We start from the raw sequence: 27,403 nt of genomic DNA, 5'->3' as shown, positions 1-27,403 counted from the left end.
AAGATCCTTATAGTGCATGTGTTTGTACACTGAACAAAAATATAAATGCAACATGTAAAGTGTTGGTCCCGTGTTTCATCAGGTGAGATAAAAGACACCAGCTATTTTCCATATGCACAAAAAGCTTATTTCTCTAAAATGTTGTGCACAAATAGTTTTACATCCGTGTTATTTACACATTTCTCATTGGCCAAGATAATCCATCCACCTGACAGGTGTGGCATATCGACAAGCTGATTAAAAAGCATGATCATTACATGGGTACACCTTGTGCTGGGGACAACAAAAGGCCACTCTAAAATGTTCCGTTTAGTCACACAACACAATACAGATGTCTCAAGTTTTGAGGGAGCATGTAATTGGCATGCTGACTGCAGGAATGTTCACCAGAGCTGTTGCCAGAGAATTGGATGTTAATTTCTCTATCATAAACCGCCTCCAACATCGTTTTAGAGAATTTGGCAGTAATTCCAAACGGCCTCACAACCGTAGACCACGTGTAACCACACCAGCCCAGGACCTCCATATTCGACTTCTTCACCTGCGGGATCGTCTGAGACCAGCCACCTAGACAGCTGATGAAACTGAGGAGTATTTCTGTCTGTAATAAAGCCCTTCTGTGGTGAAAAACCTCTGATTGGCTTGGCCTGGCTCCCAGGTAGGTGGGCCTATGGTTTCCCAGGCCCACCCATGGCTGCGCCCCTGACCAGCAATGTGAAATCCATAGATTAGGGCCCAATTAATGTTTTTGACTGATTTCCTTTTATGACCTGTAATTCAGTAAAATCATTAAAATTGTTGCATGTTGCGTTTATATTTCTGTTCAGTATAGAATAGATATCAGTACAGTGAAGATGAGTTGATACTTCTAATTGTTTTCATGGCACTGAGTGCTGGCTGTTTGTTCTAGAAGGCCATAGTGTTAGACCCATATTATGCCCAACGTTGAGCTTTATAAAGATGATTAACAACACCGCTATGTATTCTGTGTGTTCTGTGCATTTTTTCCCATTTGATGAATTCACAATCCAAATTTTACTTTGACATGACAGAACATTTTGAAAGAAAATCTCACTCGTTGCTTTGAGGCTTGAGGTGCCTGGGGCATAATACCATAGTCATGAGAAGTATCTTGTTTCAAATTACAATGTTTAGACAATAGGGTCTACTACGGCATGGCAGTGAAAATAATTTCTTCACTAGCAATAAACAAACAACCAGGAACAACAACGATCAATAAAACATACATGTACATGTATTCAGCACATCTATGCTCCATTTATAAAAGAGGCACAGGGAGGGCTCTTACTCAAATCAGACTCCAGAGACTTACAAAACACACAAGAAAATATGTTTCATAAATCAAATCAAATGTAAACAAATTGCAGATCACTGTAATACAAAAATACAACATCTTTAAATCAGAGAATCCCTCATCTGGCTCTCGTCTAGAAATAAGATACAATTACATTTACAGCAACAGACAACTGACGATAACCTGCTTTTAGTAATTTAACTTTACAGAATCATCTTTTCACGTTTAGTAAAAAAGCCAACACATTTATTCACATTTTCTTTCTTTTCATCACTTAGAGAAAAATCTAATTCTGTGATTTAACAGACTGCTATAATTGAACTTATAAAAAATTATACACATAAAAGTCACTTTGAAGACTTTCAAATCTTTTTTTCCACCCAACAGGCAACCGTCCGAAACAATTCCATGAATTAATTCTCAGAACATTTCAAGCCGCTTCACCAATATAAAAGGACATTTGAAGTTAAAGCTACAGATGGATGAAAACACAATGAAAAACACCAGTTCTAAGATGTGCTATTGCCTCTGTGCAAAAGATGAAGATTGAAGAGGTAGCACTTATTCTAATAACAAAAGAAACGGCTTTGCGGTTGGGTCAAAATAACCAACACCTATTTGGTAACAAAAACGATGCATGACATAAATATCAAAACCTGTTGCACCTTAATGCTTGTCAATCAGCATGAGCAGACAGACTAACTGACAGGTAAGGAAAATCATATGTGTAATATGCTCACTGAAAAATAATACACAAATTAAATCAAGCATATGGAGAACATTCAAGTAAAACATGCAGAAAACAAACAATCTATAACAGGAAATAATAAGTCAGGAAATGATTGTTTATCTCAATCAATCTATGTAGTATAGTATTGCAATTAAACCAGAGAAGTTGGGTTCTACATCTCACAATCACAGTCACAGCAGATAGAACTCATCCTTTCTAGTGTAACACTTTTACTGCTGTGGTAACCTGACCAGTAGTCTTTCAGTCTTCAACACATACGCAGGTTTAATGTAATAACAGATAATTGCGGCAATTCGTGATAAAACCAATCAAACCACAGAAATGATCAACTTTCAGAGGAAAGAATACGATGAAAACCCTGCCCACACCTAGGATAGTGTGTCTTAGTGTTTAAGTCCTGCTCAGACGTAGCATATGTACAGGTAGGTCTTCTCTATCCTCCAGTCTGGGGGCACATCCTCGGGTCTGTGGCTCTTCATGTGTTTCTGCATGGCTGCCAGGCTGGGGCAGAAGTCCTGGCAGATGGTACACTGGTAGGGCGACGCTCCGTTGTGGGTGCGCAGGTGCTTGATCATGGCAGAGTAGTCCCTGGATCGCTGGTGACAGATCTTGCACTCAAATGGTTTCTCGCCTATAGGAATACAACGGCATACTCGTGAAACCTTTCCTTGACTATATGCTAAAACCAGTGGTACTATCTGACACACATTGGTTTGACCTGTGTGTATGCTGTCATGAACACAAAACAATCTGATGTGTGAGTGTGTTGTTATTATGACCATGCACTGTTCTGATTTACGCTCTGATTTGATTGTGTGTGTGTTATTACAGCCAGACACTGCTCTCTAACCTGTGTGCACGCGGTAGTGGGTCTCCAACTGATGCTTAAGGCTGAACCTTTTGCCACAGCCGTTACACTCGTAAGGCTTCTCTCCTGTGTGGATACGTTTGTGTCCCCTCAACATGCCATCGTCCCGGAAACAGCTCCCACAGAACTCACACTCAAACGGGTGGTCACCTGAAGACACAGATTAGACACAGGTTGGGTAAAGGTTGGACACACGTCATCACAGGTGTCATAATTCTAAACCGTATCAAACGGTTCAGGTAGGCCTCCGCTCAACAGCAAACAAACAGTATCAAAGACTTATTTTAACGTGACTACTACTTGCATATGATAGATGTAGTTGTACAGGTCAATAAAAACAGAACCTTTTTGCATATCAGGCTGAAAAAAAGATTGTGCTTTCAGATATATATAATAATAATAGAATAGAATAGAATATACTGTATATAATAATGTTATGACATGTGAGGACACTCCATCTGGCTGCTCGCCAACAGCTAATAGAAGTCTTCCAGACATGTGGGACTCTCCATAGTTGATCCATCTCTCTCTGAGGCTGTGGCTTTGAGTCATTTGCAATGACCTATGTGTCTCATTAGCTCAGTGTCCACAGCAACAGCCAAGTGGGACAATACATTGCACTGCTCATTATAGCCTGGTGCTTCACAAAGCCCCCCATGCTACAAGACACATGACATTTACACAATGACACTACCAAGATGACCGTGGTATAAACAAGATACACAACGATGGGCAAACCCCGATTCCCTTCTGTCTCTTCATATCAATTATGTTTTTATTCAATATAGACGTGGATCTGAAGAAGGGGGCAACCTTTCAGTAAAAATCTCCCTCTCCCTACCCCTCCCCCTCCCTCTCCCTCTCCCTTAGGGCACCACTGACTAACTCTCAGAGAATAACACAGACATTTGCTGTTCTTTAGATATTTATTTAGGTTTGCTCTGTCATTTGGGGTGAACTGCAGTAGGAATGACAGACATGAATCGCAGGGGCCTAGAAGGCTGTGTCTAAGAACCTAAAAACATCCACCGGATTAAATAGCCTCAAACATAACACTGGCCATATTGGAGCATTGCTGTCATGTCATTGCGGAGTTTATTAACATTAAGTGAATGTAGACATGATCAAATTAGTGAAACTGACTGTAATTGAAAAACTCTGGTCTTATGCTACTTGAGTTTAGTGCCAAGAGAGAAGTAGTAGTTCAAGGTATTTAAGGATTAAAAGCTTGAGGTTTATGGGAATCTCATTGCAGCTTTGGATTGTGTGTTAGAGTAGGCGATGATGTTGATGGATATGACAGTGATGGCGATGATTGTGATGAAAACAGTAATGATGTTGAGAACAGTGGTGATGATGATGATGAAAACAGTAATGATGTTGATGATGATGAGAACAGTGGTGATGATGATGATGAGAACAGTGGTGATGATGATGATGAAAACAGTAATGATGTTGATGATGATGAGAACAGTGGTGATGATGATGATGAGAACAGTGGTGATGATGATGATGAAAACAGTAATGATGTTGATGAAAACAGTGACGATGATGATGGTTCTTTTCCTGTTATTTTACCAGGTAAGTTGACTGAGAACACGTTCTTATTTACAGCAACGACCTGGGGAATAGTTACAGGGGAGAGGAGGGGGATGAATGAGCCAATTGTAAACTGGGGATTATTAGGTGACCATGATGGTTTGAGGGACAGATTGGGAATTTAGCCAGGACACCGGGGTTAACACCCCTACTCTTACCATAAGTGCCATGGGATCTTTAATGACCTCAGAGAGTCAGGACAACCGTTTTAACTTCCCATCCGAAAGACGGCACCCTACACAGGGCAGTGTAGGGGCATTGGGATATTTTTTTAGACCAGAGGAAAGAGTGCCTCCTACTGGCCCTCCAACACCACATCCAGCAGCATCTGGTCTCCCATCCAGGGACTGACCAGGACCAACCCTGCTTAGCTTCAGAAGCAAGCCAGCAGTGGTATGATGATGAGAACAGTGGTGATGATGATGTTGAAAACAGTGATGATGATGATGATGATGAAAACATTAGTGGTGATGATGAAGATGACAATGGACACAGATGCAGTCCTTACCTGTGTGTGAGCGCAGGTGGCGTTTGAGGGTGGTGTGGCTGGGGAAGGGGTGGTCACAGTGGCTGCAGACGTAGCTGTGCATCCCTGCATGAACCTCCATGTGCTGCTGCAGAGCCTTCTGGGTCTGGAACCGCTTGGCACACAGCAGACAGAACACTGCCATGTCTGTCCCTGGAGACCACACAGAGACACAGACACAGTTATTTCAGGACCAAACATACACTCAGTGGGGAAACTGGGTCACTCAACTCTGAGCCTGAGACTCTGAGTGTTCTGAGGAGAACGCTTCTTTCAAAGAGCAAAGTGTTTCTACCTAAACTAACCCCCCTGACAGGCGTGAAATACATTCAGTTTGACTTTATACACTTTTCTGATTGACGTTGACTTGGAAGTCATTGTCTTTGAGAGATGTATTTTTTACACAATACACAGGATGCTAGAACTGTCAATCACATAATCAATGCCTTCTCCTTATGGGATGTTAAAACAGGAATTATTATTTTCAATCCCCATCAAGCCTGTGCTCCAGCAGCCTCTGGAGTCATCTGTGTCTGTTCACAGAGAGAGGCTGATAGCAGCTCCACCCTGAACGATGCCTACACTATGAGCTATGTGCTGAATGTTAAGTAGTGATATCAAGCCATTAAAGGCAGGACTGCAGGAAAAACACAATCCTTTTAATCCCGTGTGTGACCTGGCATCACTTTGGGGCTGCTCTCCTGTTGCGCTGAGAGTGGAGTGGAATACAGATAGGGAAACACAGGCTAGTTTTACTCACACAGGATCTGTGAAGAACCACCATTAAATTCTCACACACAATATACAGGGTTCTTACTTTTTCGTATCACTATTCAATGACCCCTTTGCTTATCCCTCTCATGAAAATTCAAATGTGAGGTAGGACTGAATCATCAGTAATCAATTCCACTGATAATAATGTACGAGTCTTGCAGAGAGGTGGTTAATGTTAGGTTATGAGGTCGGTATTTCTGTCTGCTCGGGTTTAGAATCATTTACAACGCAGGTCCCATTGCTCACGACTCCGATTCAATCAGACATCTCCAGCAGTGGATCATTAGTAAACAGAAGGCTATGCGAGTGTTTCATTGGAATTCAAGTGGGGTTGCTGAGTTGCATTTAAAATGCAGTCTGATGAGGTCCACTAAATCAAATCATTTGTTACTGTTATTGAAGTGCCTTGAGGCAACTGGCAATTAAATTGGAATTAGTGCAGGGAATGAGATACAGCACACTCATACTAAGACAGGAGATTTTCAGACAGTGTTTGGAGTTCAATCAAGTTAACAGTCAAGGATATTTATAGTCAATCATTAATTTAATTTCAGCAATAAATCATATTATCTCTATTGTTTACCATTTTCCTGCAATCCACATTTTAAAAATTTCTCCAACATTTTCCTTTTATTTTAGTCATGATGATTCATAGGTACAGTTCACTTATTGAATCACTACATAACCTACTCTGAGGGAGTCAGTCAGTATCTTAGTGCCTCACATTACACGTGGTCCTCTTCACAAACGACTAGGAATACACAATGTGAAAGGCCTAGCTTACATCAGGCCTAATTTATAGGATGAATTATGTTACTAATATTCAGTATATTTCTAAGATTACATGCATCTGTACTATTTTTCTTTTCTCTCTCGTTATTAGATATTGACCATGGGACTTGATGGAATTAAAGTAGGCTATGAGCTTGCTGTGGTTTGCCCTAAACGGCACTAAAAGAATTTAGCATTATTTCTACTCATTAACAAAGAAGAGAGAAGATGAGAGATGTTCTCCACTCCACACCATACATCAGAAAGCGAGCCTACTGGAATGCACTGCACCTGTTCACTAGCTTTATTCCAGTGGCCATCTATCTTCACAATAGAAACACAATGTGGTACAGACCCCCAATGGCTCGGCCCATTAGTCATAGGCTCCTCATGCAACTCCTACACTTCCAGGCTTTGTGTATAAGCCTAATGATCAGGGCTTTTCTCATCCACGGATCACAATGTTTTACTGATGGACAAAAGATCTTCCCTGTACCGCCCCAAACCCTAACTAGACAGGAACGTTTCTCTGTTAAGTCTCACTGTCCAGCTGACTATCTACTTTCTTTGGTTTCTGATTATTTCTAAAGAAGAGCCTTGACTGGAATGCACCAAAAGTCTAGGCTAAATAGAGATGTATCCTAAAAAGCAAAAAGTCCTTTAGGAGCTACTGAATCCATTCTGTGCTGCTTTATCCGGTGGTACTACATGAACAATAATCTAAGACACGTGTCAAGCCATACAATCTCAATGCAGCCAGCAGGGGGAGTGCTCTCTACTCTTCTACTCCTTCTAGCCACCAACATGCTGGAGGGAACCCCAAATGATACAGTACCGTCAGTTACTTCTGTATGATGAAATGTTTTCCTTAGTACATTTTCTCACTCAGTAGCAACATTTTGACATGAGCTGTCATTCCTCAATTCTTCTCATTCCTTCATTTTCAAAATGTCAATTTAATGACCATTCCTATAAGTATGCGTTCGGCCTATTTTGATAACTAAACCATTAAACAGTCTGGATTCATTCTTGTTCTGCTTGTCATTTCCTGCTTCTAGACCCTCAGATGCTCAGTCAATACCCTCTCATCCCACTGCCATGAAAAGAATGTAAAACTGTCAAAACAAACGCTCTCGCTTAACAATGATCTCAGTCCCACATCCAGTGACAACACCTTGAATAATACACTAGTTACCAGTAACAACTCAACTTCATTGAAAGAAAATGACAGAAGCACCAATACAAATACAGTGGCTTGCGAAACTATTCACCCCCCTTGGCATTTTTCATATTTTGTTGCCTTACAACCTGGAATTAAAATAGATTTTTTGGGGGGGGTTGTATCATTTGATTTACACAACATGCCTACCACTTTGAAGATGCAAAATATATTTTATTGTGAAACAAACAAGAAATAAGAAAAAAACTGAAAACTTGAGCGTGCATAACTATTCACCCCCTCCAAAGTCAATACTTTGTAGAGCCACCTTTTGCAGCAATTACAGCTGCAAGTCTCTTGGACTATGTCTCTATAAGCTTGGCACATCTAGCCACTGGGATTTTTGCCCACTCTTCAAGGCAAAACTGCTCCAGCTCCTTCAAGTTGGATCGGTTCCGCTGGTGAACAGCAATCTTTAAATCATACCACAGATTCTCAATTGGATTGAGGTCTGGGCTTTGACTAGGCCATTCCAAGACATTTAAAAATGTTTCCTCTTAAACCACTCTCGTGTTGCTTTAGCAGTATGCTTAGTGTCATTGTCCTGCTGGAAGGTGAACCTCTGTCTCGGTCTCAAATCTCTGGAAGACTGAAATGTCCCTGTTATTAGCGCCATGCATCATTCCTTCAATTCTGACCAGTTTCCCAAAAACATCCCCACAGCATGATGCTGCCACCACCATGCTTTATTGTGGGGATGTTGTTCTCGGGTGATGAGAGGTGTTGGGTTTGCGCCAGACATAGCATTTTCCTTAATTGCCAAAAGCTACATTTTAGTGTCATCTGACCAGAGTACCTTCTTCCATATGTTTGGGGAGTCTCCCACAGGCCTTCTTTGGTCTCTTTGTTGCCTCTCTGATTAATGCCCTCCTTGCCTGGTCCGTGAGTTTTGGTGGGCGGCTCTCTCTTGGCAGGTTTGTTGTGGTGCCATATTCTTAATTTTTTTTATAATGGATTTAAATGGTGCTCCGTGGGATGTTCAAAGTTTCAGATATTTTTTTATAACTCAACCCTGATCTGTACTTCTCCACAACTTTTTCCCTGACCTGTTTGGAGAGCTCCTTCGTCTTCATGGTGCCGCTTGCTTGGTGGTACCCCTTGCTTAGAGGTGTTGCAGACTCTGGGGCCTTTCAGAACAGGTGAATATATACTGAGATCATGTGACACTTAGATTACACACAGGTGGACTTTATTTAACTAATTATGTGACTTCTGAAGGTAATTGGTTGCACCAGATCTTATTCAGGGGCTTCATAGCAAAGGGGGTGAATACATATGCACGTACCACTTTTCAGTTTTTTATTTTGTTATCATTTTTTGAAATAAGTATTTTTTTTTCATTTCACTTCACCAATTTGGACTATTTTGTGTATGTCCATTACATGAAATCCAAATAAAAATAAATTTAAATTACAGGTTGTAATGCAACAAAATAGGCAAAACACCAACGGGATGAATACTTGAATACTGAATACTGAATACAAGGCACTGTAGTCCCTTAAATAAAAGCAGTAGATAAAAGTGACAGAGTCAGAAGTGCAGCACAAACAGTATGTATAATATAATAATATATACTGACATTCATTAGTTTGATGACTACCTGCACCAGTGCACCCTGTTAATTTTCACACAAAAACACTTGCTTTCACAGCAGCCTTTTCCAGAAGGCTTTCCTCCTTAGTGCAGAGTAGCCCTTCTGTGTGAAAACACGATCTCCAATAGGCATGCCACTGCCCCCTGCTTTCTCAACCTTAACCAGACAAAGAGAATGGGATTTGGTGTTCTGACCTCTTGACCCTAGGTCCTCAATGTGGTAAACACCATGTAATCAATGGTATTCCTCAAAGGCTGGATGGCTGACTGAGCATTGTGCCTCACTATTGAGTCACACAGTGGAGGGACCTTGCAGACATTCCACAGAGAAAGATTATTTAACTTCAGTTTAGTTTCTCTCAGTAAACTTTAGACAGTGTACACAGAACTAAACTAATTCCAGAGTTCCTATGTTCCAATCTGAAAAAAAGGAGCCAGGAGAATGTCTAGCTAGGAGAAGGGAAGAGAATATCAGCCTGGTAGTTTAATTAAACGTCAATCGTTTATCAGATCAGACATCAGATCAGAACATGACATGGGAGCATTTAACAGCCAGTCAATAGTCCAACTAAGGCAGGGAACACAGACGAAGTGGTTTAACAGACAAAAACATGTCTCTAGGCAACCAGATTGAATCATGGCCCTCCTTGGGGTGAAGTGTTCAAACTAATCCCTCCATTCACAAATAAGCAAAGCCTATTCCTTTTCTAAAGACCAACAAAAGTTTTCCCACCCTGAGAATCCTACAGTAACCCCAGTACAAATTGAACAAGGGATTGCATAATGTTTATACAGATCTATGCAACGTTCTCTGTCTTTAGGTTTAGTTCACCACAGATCTCCATCTAATCTCATTGGTCTGTGTTAACAGCACGTTTCTGTGCAGGTTTCACCATAACTCCACTGCAAAGCAACCATGGACTGCTCCTTTAAACCAGTATACAAAAGAAGATATGAATGGTTATAGAGCTGTTTAGCTCAACCCACACAGTGGCTCTGGGAAATATTGGGTTATGAAATCAAGGAGTCTAAACTAATTTTCTTAAGACCGGTGAAAGAGTTGTAAGTACTATGTCACACTCTTCAAAGAGCTTGCTTATTGGATTAATTCAGATTCCCTGAAATAAGCTATAACTGATTGGCTCAACATGAAGGTGCTATGAGTAAAACTCCTAGTATGGCTTGCCTGAGCATGTTCACTCACTAGCTGCTCCTGTGACGCAGTTACACATTTACACTATGTATATTACACTGAGCAATGAGCACCAGACCTGCTGTGGGAAAACCCAGTGCCTTCCCTATGAGCTCAATATGTTGGAAATATGTATTTTTGGTTAAAAAAGACATTGAAAAGACATTGAAAAGACATAGGAAAGATGTTTTACAACCAATTTTTCTCACTTAGTTCAGACTGGGTCCCCGTAGGCTAGATGTTATGACAGGCCTAAAGACAGACAGTAACCATACAGGATCTCAGATGATTCCAGGTAGGCCAGCCACTGGTCAGCAGACTGCTAATCTACCAGAGCGAGGAACAACCAGCTCAATAATTAATGCAACAAGAGATACGTTGCTGGTGTTTAACCACCATTCCATCTTCCATGGCCCATTTCATTGAGGTCACCCGCTGTCTCCAATCTATAGTTTGGATTCAAACATTTTTTGCATATTTTCCCAATAGCATTCACCATACATTAAGACAGAGTAGAGGCCTGCAGGGCCTGAATGAGTGGAGTAGCACTAGGCAGTGTGTACTGTGTACACAACCCAACATAGCTAGAGGCCAGCAAAATAGACTGGGGGGTAAGTAGAGTACAGTATGACTCAGTAGATGAAGATCTGTACCAATGATTAGCTATTCTAAGTGGAATAAGGGGTATACATTTCAACCGATTGCATATTCATTATTGTGAATGCAGCTTGCACAATAATTATTGCGCAATTAGATGAGGTCTATTTCAATATGCACTGAGGCAGTATTGAATAAACAATAAAGTGTGATGGAGTAGGATGTGTTCTCTGTATAATAGGGTTTATGTGCAGTGGTGACCTGTCAATCAGGGTAGGTGGGGCAGAGCCACATTTTTTGTTAAAAAAGTATATATATATACAAATTGGCGGGGCTTGCCGGTTTTGCATGTTATTTTGGCATTAATACGTGTCACATATCAGTTTGCAAACAATGTAAAAAAGATATATATATAATTGAGTTAACAAAGCCGCATACAAACATGGTCTCTTTTTGTTTTCTTGAGTAAGGCAGCTCCAAATACAGGTGTTTCAGCCTAGCTCAGTGCTTTCTGTGGTGGTGGGGCGGGCCAGCAGAAAATAGGAGCATTGCGCCGTGATTGGCTCAGTGTTCTGTCACTCATGGGGACCTTACTCAAAGGAGGGCATTAATCAGAGAGGCAACAAAGAGACCAAAGATAACCCTGAAGGAGCTGCAACGCTCCACAGCGGAGATTGGAGTATCTGTCCATAGGACCACTTTAAGCCGTACACGCCACATAGCTGGGCTTTACGGAAGAGTGGCCAGAAAAAAGCCATTGCTTAAAGAAAAAAATAAGCAAACACGTTTGGTGTTCGGCAAAAGGCATGTGGGAGACTCCCCAACATATGGAAGAAGGTGCTCTGGTCAGATAAGACTAAAATTTAGCTTTTTAGCCATCAAGGGAAATGCTATGTCTGGTGCAAACCCAACACCTCTCATCACCCCGAGAACACCATCCACACAGTGAAGCATGGTGGTGGCAGCATTGAGGATGTTTTTTATCGGCAGGGACTGGGAAACTGGTCAGAATTGAAGGAATGATGGATGGCGCTAAATACAGGGAAATTCTTGAGGGAAACCTGTTTCAGTCTTCCAGAGATTTGAGACTGGGATGGAGGTTCATCTTCCAGCAGGACAATGACCCTAAGCATACTGCTAAAGCAACACTAGAGTGGTTTAAGGGGAAACATTTAAATGTCTTGGAATGGCCTAGTCAAATCCCAATCCAATTGAGAATCTGTGGTATGACTTAAAGATTGCTGTACACCAGCGGAACCCATCCAACTTGAAGGAGCTGGAGCAGTTTTGCCTTGAAGAATGGGCAAAAATCCCAGTGGCTGGATGTGCCAAGCTTATAGAGACATACTCCAAGAGACTTGCAGCTGTAATTGCTGCAAAAGGTGTTTCTACAAAGTATTGACTTTGGGGGGGATGAATAGTTACGCATGCTCAAGTTTTCATTTTTTGGGGGTCTTATTTCTTGTTTCTTTCACAAAGTGGAAGGCATGTTGTGTAAATTAAATGATACAAACCCCCCAAAAATCTATTTTAATTCCAGGTTGTAAGGCAATAAAATAGGAAAAAGCCAAGGGGGGTGAATACTTAGTTGCCCATGTGCTTCACCCTAATAATTTGGTCTATTTTCACCAAGGTGGTATTGTAAACACATCGTTCCTGGCCGGTGTGTGCTTGTTTACTAACTTTTTTGTACAGCTTTAACAGTGCTACTGATAGTAGTGGTGGCGCTTGACTTGCACGTGCAAATTCAGCACACACAACATTATATAATAGAATTGTGTTATTTGACATGTAAAATTAAAAAGCTTATTTAATGGGTCAAATAGTGTTGTATGACGTGTATCTTTTTTGACATGCAAAGACCCAAACGGCATTCAATGTGCCTCACCCTAATAATTTGGTCTATTTTCTCCTCTTAATTTCGCCTACTGTTCTAACTTGGTGGTGCACATGTAGCCTATAACCAGTTTTAGAGAAATGTAATCATTGAATATTTTAAGAGCTTTCATTGTCTGTTTATTTGCCCCCTTTATTTATCCTATGGTTCTGACTGGTACAGGGAGAACACTGTAAGAACGGCCCATTTTCTGAATTCTGTCGCTGTACATTTCAAAAGTGCTGAACAAATAGTTATATTGACTACGTCCGTTGTCGCTCGCTCATTCATGTCTTAATTGACATTACAGATTGCCTCTTATCTGCTTGTTGTCCCCTTATGCCATAGTTTGTACATCTTATTTGTCAGTAGAAACCACATTTGTTTAAACAAGTCAGCCATATCAGCAGTTTTTTTAGAAGCAGTACATTATGCTGAATTAACTGTTTCACTGCCAGATAAGGCTCCGCTGAAACCCAGGTTTAGCAGTGGCATTGTGTTGGGACTGCTGTAGGGACCCTAACAGTTTGTGGGCACCGTTTGTCACCGTTATAGTGCAATTAATGTATTGTTTAGTGATGTGTTGTGTAGTGGCTTTGCTGGCATGCATCCCACATTTGTTTTTTTGCCCCACCAAGATTTCCATGTTAAAATCGCCACTGGTTATGTGTACTGTAGACATTCAGCAGAGGAAGTGTTAATGTGTAGTTTAAGGGCAGCTGTTTGTAAGAACACACAAAGACACCACTCTTAGGTCCTTCTCCTGCAGGCATTTTGGCAGAATGGTTAGCCACTATCTTCTGCACCATATCCAGTCCATTTCTACACTCTATGATTTGCTCAAATTCCTGGGTTTTTCCAAAACTGCTCAAACAAGATGACACCACAGAGAACTTTGCTAACATGGTCTGATGAAATAAAGTCATTGTTGGGTGAGAGGTTTTGAGACGGTTCCATTATTTTATTTTGGGCACTCACAAGTAGGTCAGAGGCAGAGCGGACGGAGACTGTGACAGAGAGGGCTGTGGTGGGGACTGAGTAAACAGCAGCACATGATGTTGTTTTCCTGGGAGTCCTGGAATCCAATGCCACCAACCCTCGCAACCAATGCCCTCAGGAACTCCCCCTTAACCAGCCCCTTCCACACGGTCTCACCCCCTTCCCATAACGCCAACCCACGGCCACTCGCCTCTGACATTCACATTGCCAAAACACACTCTCACTCACTGGAAATAAGCTAGGCTCTGCATTGCAGTCACTGTAGTGTGATCGATATGAGAGCCAACAAGGTCTTTGTCAAGTAGGGGTGTCTTCCTCCTTGAGGAGGCTGTATCAGTAAACTAAAGGGCTACAGCTGCTAAGGTCTGACCTGTGATAATGTGCCAAGAAGAAACTTGTTTGGCTTACTGGCATACTGTCACATGGCGATATACAAAGCCATGGTAACAAGATTCATTCAGCCAATGATCTCAAAGGTTATAAACCTAGGATGTGTTGAAAGTATAATCAAAAGAGGACCATAGCGCTCTCCCAAAAGTTTGGTTGGTCTGTAAAACCCATGAATCCTTCTTCAGTGTATAGGTTACACACTGAAGAAGGTAGATAAGCAGAAATGTCAGAAAAGAAGAATATATATATATATATATTTTTTTAAAGAAATAAGCTTTATGCAACATCTTTTTGAGTGCAGAAGTTGAAAGTATAAAAACACTTGAAGGTTTATAATGTACAGTGAATGCATATTCTAAAAGAGAATGCCCACTGTAGCTGAATTCCCTAAAACCAACAAACAGCTCCAAAAAATCATACTATTCCGGTCAGAGCACAGCCTGTGAGTACAAAGTAGCAGTAAGAGGGTCATGTGTCACACTAGACCAAGCTGAGATGATGACAAAATGAGTGAGTAATGCCCTCCTGTACCCTGCACTAGATACGCTGCCAGGCCAACAACTGAGCCCTGGATGTTTACAACCTGAGGGAGAGGAGGTAGAAACTAGTTAACACCCGCCATGTCTCCAGGTATTAACTATTCATACTGTGTGTGGCACCTGGAGTTACAGTTACACCCCAACGCTTCGGAGCGGGTTACCAGTTTTCTCTGACAGTAGCAGCAAAGGTGTGGATTCTGACACTCATTGTGGATCGACTGTAGGGTTAGTTTAAGATCATTAAAGGTAGAGTTTGATTTAGATACTGTAATGACTGGGATTCAGGCACTGGGAGAGGGTCTGAATATTTGGAAGGATGACAAATACAGGCAGCTTTGACTTCAACTTCACTTGTATAACTTCAATACGAGATACTCAGTCAGCTGATTAGAGGAGCGTCTAGCTAATTAGAACCATTGGGTTTCAGAATAGTTCACAGGCACTGATGTCCATTATCTTCTGAGCTGGAGAGGATAAATACTCAGAGTCTATCACCATGAGATCATTCCCAAACAAAATGTGTTGATTCAAGTTGTTGATGTGAGTCTGAGCAATAGAGTAAATACCCTCTCAGCTCCTCACGCACATAGCCTAGATGCATGGCATATCTATGACAATATCATGTACTTGCAGTGTGGCCTAGGCGTGCCTGGTGTGTCAGGCTTGCCAGCACCGTGGTAAATAGGCATGCACCCAGATGGGATGCCAGGAGATATAAGTGGGTGATATCTGAGAGGGCCTTCCCGTCCTTGCTGATCAATTATGGAGCAACATGACAGGGACAGTTTAACCCTGCCAGCACAATGACAAGAATGTTAATCCCCATAGCCATATATTTATTAAACGTTTTTGAATGAGCAGCAGGAGAGACAGAATACATTACAAATACGGACCTCAAACAGTATCCTGTCAATTGTAGTCTGCTTGTTTAAGGGCGGTGAATGAGTGTCTGTGAGTCATTGTAGTCTGCTTGTTTAAGGGCGGTGAATGAGTGTCTGTGAGTCATTGTAGTCTGCTTGTTTAAGGGCGGTGAATGAGTGTCTGTGAGTCATTGTAGTCTGCTTGTTTAAGGGCGGTGAATGAGTGTCTGTGAGTCATTGTAGTCTGCTTGTTTAAGGGCGGTGAATGAGTGTCTGTGAGTCATTGTAGTCTGCTTGTTTAAGGGCGGTGAATGAGTGTCTGTGAGTCATTGGGTACCTGTACGTTTTCATCTGTGAGCTATGTTTGTCTGTGGGTGTTACCTGTGTGTGTGTGTGTGTGTGTGTGTGTGTGTGTGTGTGTGTGTGTGTGTGTGTGTGTGTGTGTGTGTGTGTGTGTGTGTGTGTGTGTGTGTGTGTGTGTGTGTGTGTGTGTGTGTGTGTGTGTGTGTGTGTGTGTGTGTGTGTGTCAGACAGTACCTGTGTGTGTCTGTCTGTGGGCCTCCAGAGCATCTTCAGCAGAGAATGTAGCTCCACACTGATCACACACCAGGGCCTCAGCTCCAGCTGCAGGGGGAAATCACAATCATGTGTCATCATCAAACGCTCAACATATGGTGTACATTATTTGTGAGATGTAAACATTCAAGTATACAGTATGAGAAAACAACCAGCAACTTGTACAAAATGATTTGAATCATGCTGTAGAAGGTGCAACTGAATTTGATGGATGGAATTTATGGTTATGGCAATCAATCAACATCTGATTCTCAGATGGCTATAAAAGCTGCACTTTTATTTCAGAATCAAACCACATTTTTTATAGGTGAGAAAGCTGTTGGATTAAAATCCATATCAAACCTTTAGCCAATGCAATGCTCTATTTAAAAGTCCCTAAGTACCCATTCTCTTCTGTAAACACTTTTGGTTGTTTACAGTTACATAAGGAGTCACACACGGTACAAAAGAACAAAACCCAGTGGAAAAAACACAACTCTGGCACCAGACAGTGTTCCGTGGCCTCTCTCTTTCACAGTGAGGAGCTTAGCTGAAGAGTTGTATTTACCCTGTTATCATGCTCGGAACAGTGTGCAGCCTGTCTACCTGAGTTGCCACAAAAGGACTGGGTGTTCTGTGCACAGCAGACGCTCTGCTCTGAGCCCGCAGCATAGGCCTTTATCAGAAACCCTCCAGAGTCAACACTCCCTAGCCATCTCCCTCAGTAACACACAGCACCCTGCTCACCTTTAGAATGCCCTTGTCTTTTCCTATGAAGAGATCAGAGAAGACAAGGGCACTGACACCACTCAGCTATAGGAGATGCCAGTTGCTCTGACAAATAGTGATACTGCACACACAAGTGGGCGTGGGCGAGTACACACACACACACACACACACACACACACACACACACACACACACACACACACACACACACACACACACACACACACACACACACACACACACACACACACACACACACACACACACACACACACACACACACACACACACACACACACACACACACACATACACACTGAATATACACTCCCAGCTGTTTGGATGTGGGCTGGCTCTCGGTGAGATGTAAATCGGTTTCAGATCTATACTGGCCCAGGGCTCATTCACTGATCTATTTTCTGCTCAGCTGGCTTTAAATGAAGTTAAAATGACTCATTAAAACGCCCACAAGCTTTGGAAACTGGGAGCGCTACAGCCTAAATGTAGTCCTCTTTCAACTCTCCCCACCTCCCTGTACAGCTGCACTAGTCCCAGTTCTGTAGCTAGCTACAACCACCTCATCCACAGATTTCACCTCATTTCAGATCCTTGAACATTTTCGTGAAAACAAAACATTTCATCATACTATGTAGCCTTTACCTGGATGTATTGTGATGTACTGCAGGGCTGTCCTTGGCTGTGTTACGTTCTATGATAGTGTGTCCAATGTGTTACGTTCTGTGACAGTGTGTCCAGTGTGTTATGTTGTGCTGTTGGGAGATTGTGTGTGATTAGGGAAGAAGAGAACATTGTCTTGTGCCGTCAAAGGCATGGAGTGTGCTCTCATCCATAAACCATCAAACTGTCTCCAGACGCGGCTGCAATAGCCCTCCATCAAAACACTTTGTCTGGCATACCAAAATACGAGCCAGCATCGAGCTGAATACCAAATCAGCCCATTAGAGCTGTGGAGCACTGGCTCCTTAGCAACCAACAGAGGATCTAAAGGCTGCTATGGGCTATACGGCAACACACAATGACAATGAAATAAGATCAAGCTCTCTTTCTTTGTGCAATACAGAGGCTATACATTTTGTGTGTGAATACAAACCAGATGAAAGAAGGTTCCAGAAATCTATTTTGTAATGAAAGATCAAAGTATCTAAATGATGTGTAACAGGCCTATATAACACCCACTATAGCCAGTATGTCTCATCAGGTCATACCGATGCAGACAGGATGAGTAAAGGAGAGTAGCCGTTAGCCAACTAGTAGAATGTGTCTAGACCTGATGCAGCTATTGTGTTCCCATCACGGAGTTCCAAACATGGAATTTCAAACTCATCATTAAATCTACACCTGGATTTAAAATATGTCTACTGTGAGGAGGTCAGGTAGTTTATGAGCACAGTTTGGAGAAAGGGAACCTCTCATCTGTCCGCCGTCTGTCATCTCCAAACACTTTTACAGAGATCAGAGGAGAGGAAAGCCAGGGAGGTATAGCATTCCTTGTGTCTATTCTTCCTAACATCAGAGTGGGGTTTCTGTTTATATTTTAGTTTCATTTTTAGCTCTCCGCCTACTCCCCTCCCCTTCTCCTGCTCTATTTTGGATAAAGTGGCTGGGAGAGCAGTCAGGTCTGATTAAGTCGCCGTTTGGGTACAGTGTGTTCCTGGACACACATCTGCGAGCGAGCCATCACACACGCTTCGGAACACTGGCAGAACACCCAGGCCTGCCGGCAGCTGATGATGTCATCACTCAGAGGGACAGAGCTGGCGAGGAGCCAGACAGACTCTCCAAAAACACACACACACACACACAGACAGATACAACAGAGAGAAGACAAAGAGAAGACAGAGACCCTGAAGAACTAACTGACACATGCAGACAGTCACAGACAGGCGACAGACAGGAAGAAGCCTCTTTCCTTTAACACATGTCTCATGTTCCTCACTCTTCTAATATACGTGTGACATCATGAAAAGGTGCATGTGAAAACAGTACAGTCCTGCTATGGGTATTGTAAATGGAAAGTACTCTATTATTGGCATTATATGGTAGCGTTACCTGAGTGAGAGAGCATGTGCATCCTGAGCCGTACACTGTCCATGAAGTGTTTGCCACAGAACTCACAGCCGTGTTCCTTCTCTCCTTCACTGTGCAGCTTCCTGTGGGGAGAAAGGACTGGGATGAACCAATGACTGAGGTCTCACAAATAGCAGACATTGGGCTCTAAAACGTTTTGGTGCTTTTTTCTGAAGTGTTTTCAAAAGGCAGAGGCATCATTGTCCTTGTAGAGAAAAGCATGTTTCATTCCATCATGAAAGCAACCCTCTCTTTGTACTGCTGCATCATTAGAGTAGAGAGGTCTCTAAGAGTTGTGAGTCACACAGTATCACACTGTACGAATGCAAAAGTAGAACAGACAATAGAAATATCAGGGATAATTTTAGAAAGCACAATACAAATAAATGTGCATACAGACACAGACAAAAACACAGACACCCACATACACATACAGACACAGACAAAAACACAGACACCCACATACACACACAGACAAAAACACAAACACCCACGTACACATACAGACACAGACAAAAACACAAACACCCACGTACACATACAGACACAGACACCCACGTACACATACAGACACAGACAAAAACACAAACACCCACATACACATACAGACCCAGACAAAAACACAAACACCCACGTACACATACAGACCCAGACAAAAACACAAACTCCCACATATACATATAGACACAGACAAAAACACAAACACCCACATACACATACAGACACAGACAAAAACACAAACACCCACGTACACATACACATACAGACAAAAACACGGACACACATACACACATGCAAAACCAGACAGACAATCCTCTCATAACAAGTACAAAAAAAAGGACTCGCCGCTCTGCCTGCAGCAAACCCCATCATATCATATCACACACGTTCAGTCATGCGAGGCATCATCTGCACTATTATCCTAATATTCCCCTCTGCAGCACAATGGCCAGACAGCAGTCCTCTAGACAGTTAAAACAGACCACAGTCAAAGGACAGATAATCTAATATATAGTACCAATAAAATATTATGTCAACAAAACTCAGCAAAATAGTAGCATCAAAATAGAAAACATCAAAATAGAAAACAGAAAAGAGGATTTTCAACAGAAAACTAGAGAGATCCACTATAAACCAGACACCTCATACAATTCCTAGCTTTCTCCTTTAGATAATTCACTTAATCAAAGCCTGAAGTTAAAAGTTCTGAAAGGGTGTGCTATGCCTCAACAAACTTCTCTCTCCCTGTTCTCTCCACTCAGAAATGTCAATGTGACTGAGGTGGATGATGCTCAGTGACCTGTCTCCTGACATGGACCAGCTTCATTACAACACCAGCAGTCACTAGAAGGACTGACTCCTCCAACCTTCAAACCTCTGCCTATCTCCATGACTGAGCATTGGCTAGCTAACACACTGCTGGATGTTCTGTGTCATCAGGCTCTTTCAAAACCCGGAGTGGCGCAGGCCTGAAATGCCGTCTGCGTGGGAGAAGAAAGGGTAGAGGTTGGTGCTCTGATACTGATGATGGCTTGGTTGATTGATTTAGTTATAGGACCTGTGGACCTGTCTGTGGACCTCTGGACCCCCTTTAAACCAACCAACCTCTAGTTTAAACCCACCAACCTATTTAAACCAACCAACCAACCAACCTCTAGTGTAAACCCATCAACCTCTAGTGTAAACCCATCAACCTCTAGTCTAAACCCATCGACCTCTAGTCTAAACCCATCGACCTCTAGTCTAAACCCACCAACCTCTAGTCTAAACCCACCAACCTCTAGTCTAAACCCACCAACCTCTAGTCTAAACCCACCAACCTCTAGTCTAAACCCACCAACCTCTAGTCTAAACCCACCAACCTCTATTCTAAACCCATTAACCTATAGTCTAAACCCATCAACCTGTAGTCTAAACCCACCAACCTCTAGTCTAAACCCACCAACCTCTAGTCTAAACCCACCAACCTCTAGTCTAAACCCACCAACCTCTTTAAACTCACCAACCTTTTTAAACCAAACCAACCTCTTTAAACTCACCATCCTCTTTAAACTCACTAAACCCACCAAACTCTTTAAACCCACCAACCTCTAGTCTAAATCCACCAACCTCTTTAAATCCACCAACCTCTTTAACCCACCAACTTCTAGTCTAAAATCACCAACCTCTTTAAACTGACCAACCTATAGTCTAACCCACCAACCTCTTTAACCCACCAACCTCTTTCAAACCCACCAACCACTAGTCTAAACACATTAACCTCTAGTCTAAAATCACCAACCTCTTTAAACCCACCAACCTCTTCAAACCCACCAACCTCTTCAAACCCACCAACCTCTTCAAACCCATCAACCTCTTCAAACCCACCAACCTCTTCAAACCCTCCAACCTCTTCAAACCCACCAATCTCTTCAAACCCACCAACCTCTTCAAACCCACCAACCTCTTCAAACCCACCAACCTCGTCAAACCCACCAACCTCTTCAAACCCACCAACCTCTTCAAACCCACCAACCTCTTCAAACCCACCAACCTCGTCAAACCCACCAACCTCTTCAAACCCACCAACCTCTTCAAACCCACCAACCTCTTCAAACCCACCAACCTCTTCAAACCCTCCAACCTCTTCAAACCCACCAACCTCTTCAAACCCTCCAACCTCTTCAAACCCTCCAACCTCTTCAAATCCACCAACCTCTTTAAATCCACCAACCTCTTTAAATCCACCAATCTCTTTAAATCCACCAACCTCTAGTCTAAAATCACTAACCTATTTAAACCGACCAACCTCTAGTCTAACCCACCAACCTCTTTAAACCCACCAATCTCTTTAAATCCACCAACCTCTTTAAATCTACCAACCTCTAGTCTAAAATAACCAACCTCTTTAAACCGACCAACTTATAGTCTAAATCACCAACCTCTTTAGACCCACCAACCTCTAGTCTAAAATCACCATCCTCTTTAAACCAACCAACCTCTAGTTTAAACCCACCAAGCTCTATTTTAAACCCACCAATCTCTAGTCCAAACCCACCAACCTCTTTAAACCCTCAGCCACTGGTTAAACCATCAACCAGTGGCGTCTACCTTCACATGCTGAGAGGCCTTTAGATCTCTGTACAGGCAAGCTACTCTCCTTCCTCCCTCCTCACTAATGCAAAGGAATGCATACCAAATGCACTCAGACAGTTTTAAGTATGAGGCACATCTAATAAAAAATTATCTTACAGAATTGTGAAAATGTTTGCAACTTTGTAAACAGCTTCATTATGCCACACCATGTCTGCTAAGCTGCTAAGAAAGACCTATTTCATACCTCTTATGAAGTCCCTCTATTCAGGCACAAGAGCAGGTGTCTTTTTAAACAAATTAACATATTTAATATCATTGCTCCCAGCTCTTTCCTTTGAAGTCTTTTAATGTGTTAAAAGTTAATTAAGACCCCCAAAAATTACCAACCTTTAAATTAGAAGTTGTGCAGTACAATTTATCTCTTCCTTCACATCCTAACAAAACAATTAACCATTTAGCATGGCAACTCCAGACTCACCACACACATACACACTCCACATCCCTCCGTCTGTCTCTCACAGACCTCCTAGTGTATAGCGACCAGACAGAACACTTTGTGGGTGAAGGGGTGACATAAGCAAATTGCAATTTACTTAGATTTTTACTTTGATTACCAGCATTTACTAAATTATCACAACATTATAATAATCTGCATTCTGCTAAAATAAATGCTGTTTCACTCTCTAACAAAAGACCTCCTTCAATGATACCTAGATATCCATTATACTTGTGTACCCCTAGAGATATAACAGTGAGTGGTGTATGCAGTCAGCTACACTCTGTGCTCTACCTGTGTTGCTCTATGACCTCTCTGTCGTGCAGCTGGAGACCACAGTCCCCACTGCTCTGAGTCTGACTCTGGCCCTCCCGCCTCATCCCTGCTGCAAACTGGCCCAGCCTGCTGAGGATCTCCCTGTGGAGCAGGCCCTGGTTCAGGAGCCCCCCATAGGCCCTCAGGTCCAGGGACATGGCCAGGGAAGGGGCCACCGACATGGGCATAGGCAGCCCCACCTCCCCTATGTGGTTGGAGGGCATGGAGGAGTAGAGGGAGGCCAGGTGTTTCTCAGCTAGCCCAGGGAAACTGTCCAGAGGAGAGTTGTTCCCCACTATGCACCCCTCCTCTTGGCCCGAGTGCTGCTCTCTAGCAGAGGTGATGACACTGCCTCTTTGGGGGGTCCCCGGGCCCTCATCTCTGGGCTGGTCCGACTCACAGCCCCCCTCCCCTCCGCTGTTGGACCGGCCCTCGTAGCCATTGGCTTCATCCACCTGCATGTTATTGTCCTCTGCCTTTATCCTCTTAGCCAGAGGCAGGGAGGGGTCCTGGGCTCCATTGTGGCTGTACTGCAGTGGAGACTGACCCAGGCCCTCCAGACTAACCCCTCCATCTTGTGTGGGGCTGGCTACAGGGAGCCCCATAGGTAGTCCCCCTGGCCCAGAGGGACTCCTGTCAGTCATGTGGTACAGTGCCAGGTGGTGCAGGGCGGTGGGGTTGATACCACCCTCCTGCATGGAATGCTTCTTGGATATTAGCATGTTCCTCCAGTGCCTTGCCCTGCTTTGTTCGCTCTCTCCAGACCCGTGGTTCCTCCCACTCAGGCTCAGGTGGTCCTGCTTCTCCTCTGACTGGATAGTCTCCAGGACCTTGAGGCACTGCTCCTCCAGGTACTCGATCTCCAGGATCTCAGCGGCGTACAGCAGGTCATCCAGGTCCTCGGCCGTGGCCTGCAGGGATGCCGTGTAGGCGTACTCCAGGATCTGCTGGAAGGTCTTGGGGGAGAGGAAATCGAGTGCGTAGCGCAGGCTGCTGCGGTGGAATAAAATCTCAAACATCTTGCTGGTGCAGGCCAGGACGGTGCGGTGGGCCGGGAACTCCTGGCCGTCCACCGTGATGATTACGTCACACAGCGTTCCCGACAGACGCATATGATTGGCCCTGTACAGGAGCGTGGCGGGGAGAGTGGGGTTGTGGAGCTGGAGAACACCCATTTTAGTCAGATGATCCGTACGGCCTCGGACCCTCTCTGAGCCCACGCATGAGGTGTGTTCTATCCCACCTGCTTTTCCTTCAGTGTATTTATAAGTCTAGATAAAGGAGAAACCACATTAAATATTACATCTCAGATCATGGTAATGAAGAATGGTCTGGTTGATTGCCATGGTTTTTGTAAAAACATCAGAATTATGTCTTGTGTCAATATCTTGCATGTTCAACAATTGAAGAGGGAAAAGTAATAATACTTTAGCACTGGCTGACCAAATGTCAGGGACTGGGCTAAAATGTTGATATTGTATAGTAATGTGTCACTATAAGGAAATACACTGGAAGCAAACACAGGGGATTTATAGTCTCCCCAAAACCAGCAGTGCCCCATGAGGTCTGTTTGAGACTGGTTACGTATGCCTACATGCCATAGGCTGCAAGCAGACAGAGCCATACACTATTACATGTGCTGTAAATGTATTACGCCTCGATCACACCTACAGATTATTTGCGCAAAATAGTATGCAAAAGTTAAACATTCACCTTGTGCTACCATTTCTGTCGAGCTGTCTACGCATACAGTTTGACTAACACGTTCGATAAATACAAAGTATGCACCACACAGAATGCACTGCAACTGCCTCTGCAACGTAATGCTGTAAGGCAAACGCAACGTTCCATTGGAAATTAATGTACTTCTGGTGTTCACGAAATGCAAACCCTGTCGGTGTGATCTAGAAATTAGAGTTGCTGGCTGATATACAGTACCAGTCAAAAGTTTGGTCACACCTACTCATTCAAGGGTTTGTCTTTATTTTTACTATTTTCTACATTGTATAATAATAATGAACATCAAAACTTTGAAATAACACATATGGAATCATGTAGTAACCAAAAAAGTGTTAAACAAATCAAAATATATTTTAGATTTTAGATTCTTTAAAGTAGCCACCCTTTCCCTTGATGACAGCTTTGCACACTCTTGGCATTCTCTCAACCAGCTTCATGAGGAATGCTTTTCCAACAGTCTTGAAGGCTGCTTTTCCTTCACTCTGCGGTCCAACTCATTCCAAACCATCTCAAATGGGTTGAGGTCGGGTGATTATGGAGGCCAGTTCATCTGATGCAGCACTCCATCACTCTCCTTCTTGGACAAATAGCCCTTACACAGCTTGGAGGTGTTTTTTGGGGTCATTGTCCTGTTGAAAAACAAATGATAGTCCCAGTAAGCGCAAACCAGATGGGATGTTGTATCGCTGCAGAATGCTGTGGTAGCCATGCTGGTTAATTGTGCCTTGAATTCTAAATAAATCACAGACAGTGTCACCAGCAAAGCACCCCCACACCATCACACCTCCTTCTCCATATTTCATGGTGGGAACCACACATGTGGAGATCATCGGTTCACCTACTCTGCGTCTCACAAAGACACAGCGGTTGGAAACAAAAATCTCAAATTTTGACTCATCAGACCAAAGACCAGCATTTTAACATCAGACCAGCTGTCTAATGTCCATTGCTCGTGTTTCTTGGCCAAAGCAAGTCTCTTCTTCTTATTGGTGTCCTTTAGTAGTGGTTTCTATGCAGCAATTCGACCATGAAGGCCTGATTCACGCAGTCTCCTCTGAACAGTTGATGTTGAGATGTGTCTGTTACTTGAACTCTGTGAAGCATTTATTTGGGCTGCAATCTGAGTTGCAGTTATTTCTAATGAACTTATCCTCTGCAGCAGATGTAACTCTGGGTCTTCCTTTCCTGTGGCGGTCCTCATGAGAGCCAGTTTCATCATAGCGCTTAATGGTTTTTCCAACTACACTTGAAGACACTTTCAAAGTTTTTGACATTTTCCAGATTGACTGACCTTCATGTCTTAAAGTACTGTTGTTTCTCTTTGCTTATTTGAGCTGTTCTTGCCATAATATTAACTTGGTCTTTTACCAAATAGGGCTATGTTCTGTATACCACCCCGACCTTGTCACAACACAACTGATTGGGCTCAAATACATTAAAGAAAGAAATTCAACAAATTAACTTTTAACAAGGCACACCTGTTAATTGGAATGCATTACATGTAACTATCTTATGAAGCTGGTTGAGAGAATGCCATGAGTGTGCAAAGCTGTCATCAAGGCAAAAGGTGGCTACTTTGAAGAATCTAAAATCTAAAATATATTTTGATTTGTTTAACACTTTTTAGGTTACTACATGATTCCATATGTGTTATTTCATAGTTCTGATGTCATCACTATCATTATACAATGTAGAAAATAGTAATACTAAAGTAAAACCCTTGAATGAGTAGGTGTGTCCAAACTTTTGACTGGTACTGTGTATCGAGATATGGTACCATTTTGCGCAAAACACTGTCGGTGTGATCAAGGCGTAATGTTTTTAGGGGTGGCCACTCTTAAACCAATATAGCTCATATAAATAAATGCTACGACAAATAGTTACATGATTATTGGTTATATTTTCTGACCTTCAGTGACCACTGACCCATATCCACTTGATGGGTAATGCTGAAACTCAGTCTGGGTAGTTCAGTAACAGAGCGCATCAGGTGCAAACTGAGCTTTGATGGAATCACGAATTCCTACCCCAAAACACCAGCATTTAAAATTATATAGTTACTAAATCTCTAAACATGAAATAATTCACTATCGCCATAATGTTAAACTGTATAGGAACAACATATAGCCTCGGCGCACCGCACATCACGGCTCAGTCACGTCTCTCTCTGTCTGATCGTACCGCGAGCATACTAAGCAGTCAAGTTTTTAAATCCCTGTTACACTAACTGCGGAGAAACTTTAGGCTCAATAACATTTTCGGAAATGCGACCACGTATACAATAACAAACTTAAAGGGATTGCCATTTAGTAAATATGTCAATTAATAATTTAACATTGTCCATGAATTGCAAATAGGTTGAATAATAGCTATTTCAGAAAGTATATTCGAATCACCTGTGCAATGGCAGTATTCTTGCAATATTTTTCTCTATCATTCCCCTTACCTTAGTGGCCTGTTATGTCCTCACTTAGCCGATTGATTGCGTTATCATTCAGGCAACATAATGGCAAGGCAATTCACAGAACCCGCTCCA

The 27,403-nt window shown here is 42.6% G+C and overlaps 1 protein-coding gene across 1 annotated transcript; it reads right to left on the bottom strand.

The window, feature by feature from the left end:
* Nucleotides 1-538: 538 nt before the first annotated feature.
* Nucleotides 539-27,403, bottom strand: LOC120018175 (zinc finger and BTB domain-containing protein 16-A-like). The gene is made up of 7 exons (XM_038961224.1): nt 27,314-27,403; nt 23,107-24,398; nt 19,224-19,324; nt 16,407-16,493; nt 5,042-5,212; nt 2,917-3,084; nt 539-2,697 (listed from the first exon to the last, which is right to left on the bottom strand). Exons 2-7 carry the CDS (start codon nt 24,300-24,302, stop codon nt 2,468-2,470), a joined length of 1,953 nt encoding a protein of 650 aa, XP_038817152.1. The 5' UTR covers nt 24,303-24,398; nt 27,314-27,403; the 3' UTR covers nt 539-2,467.

Source organism: Salvelinus namaycush, chromosome 23 (assembly GCF_016432855.1).
Source record: "Salvelinus namaycush isolate Seneca chromosome 23, SaNama_1.0, whole genome shotgun sequence".
Lineage (NCBI taxonomy): Eukaryota > Metazoa > Chordata > Actinopteri > Salmoniformes > Salmonidae > Salvelinus > Salvelinus namaycush.
This window is presented reverse-complemented; position numbering and strand designations above follow the sequence as displayed.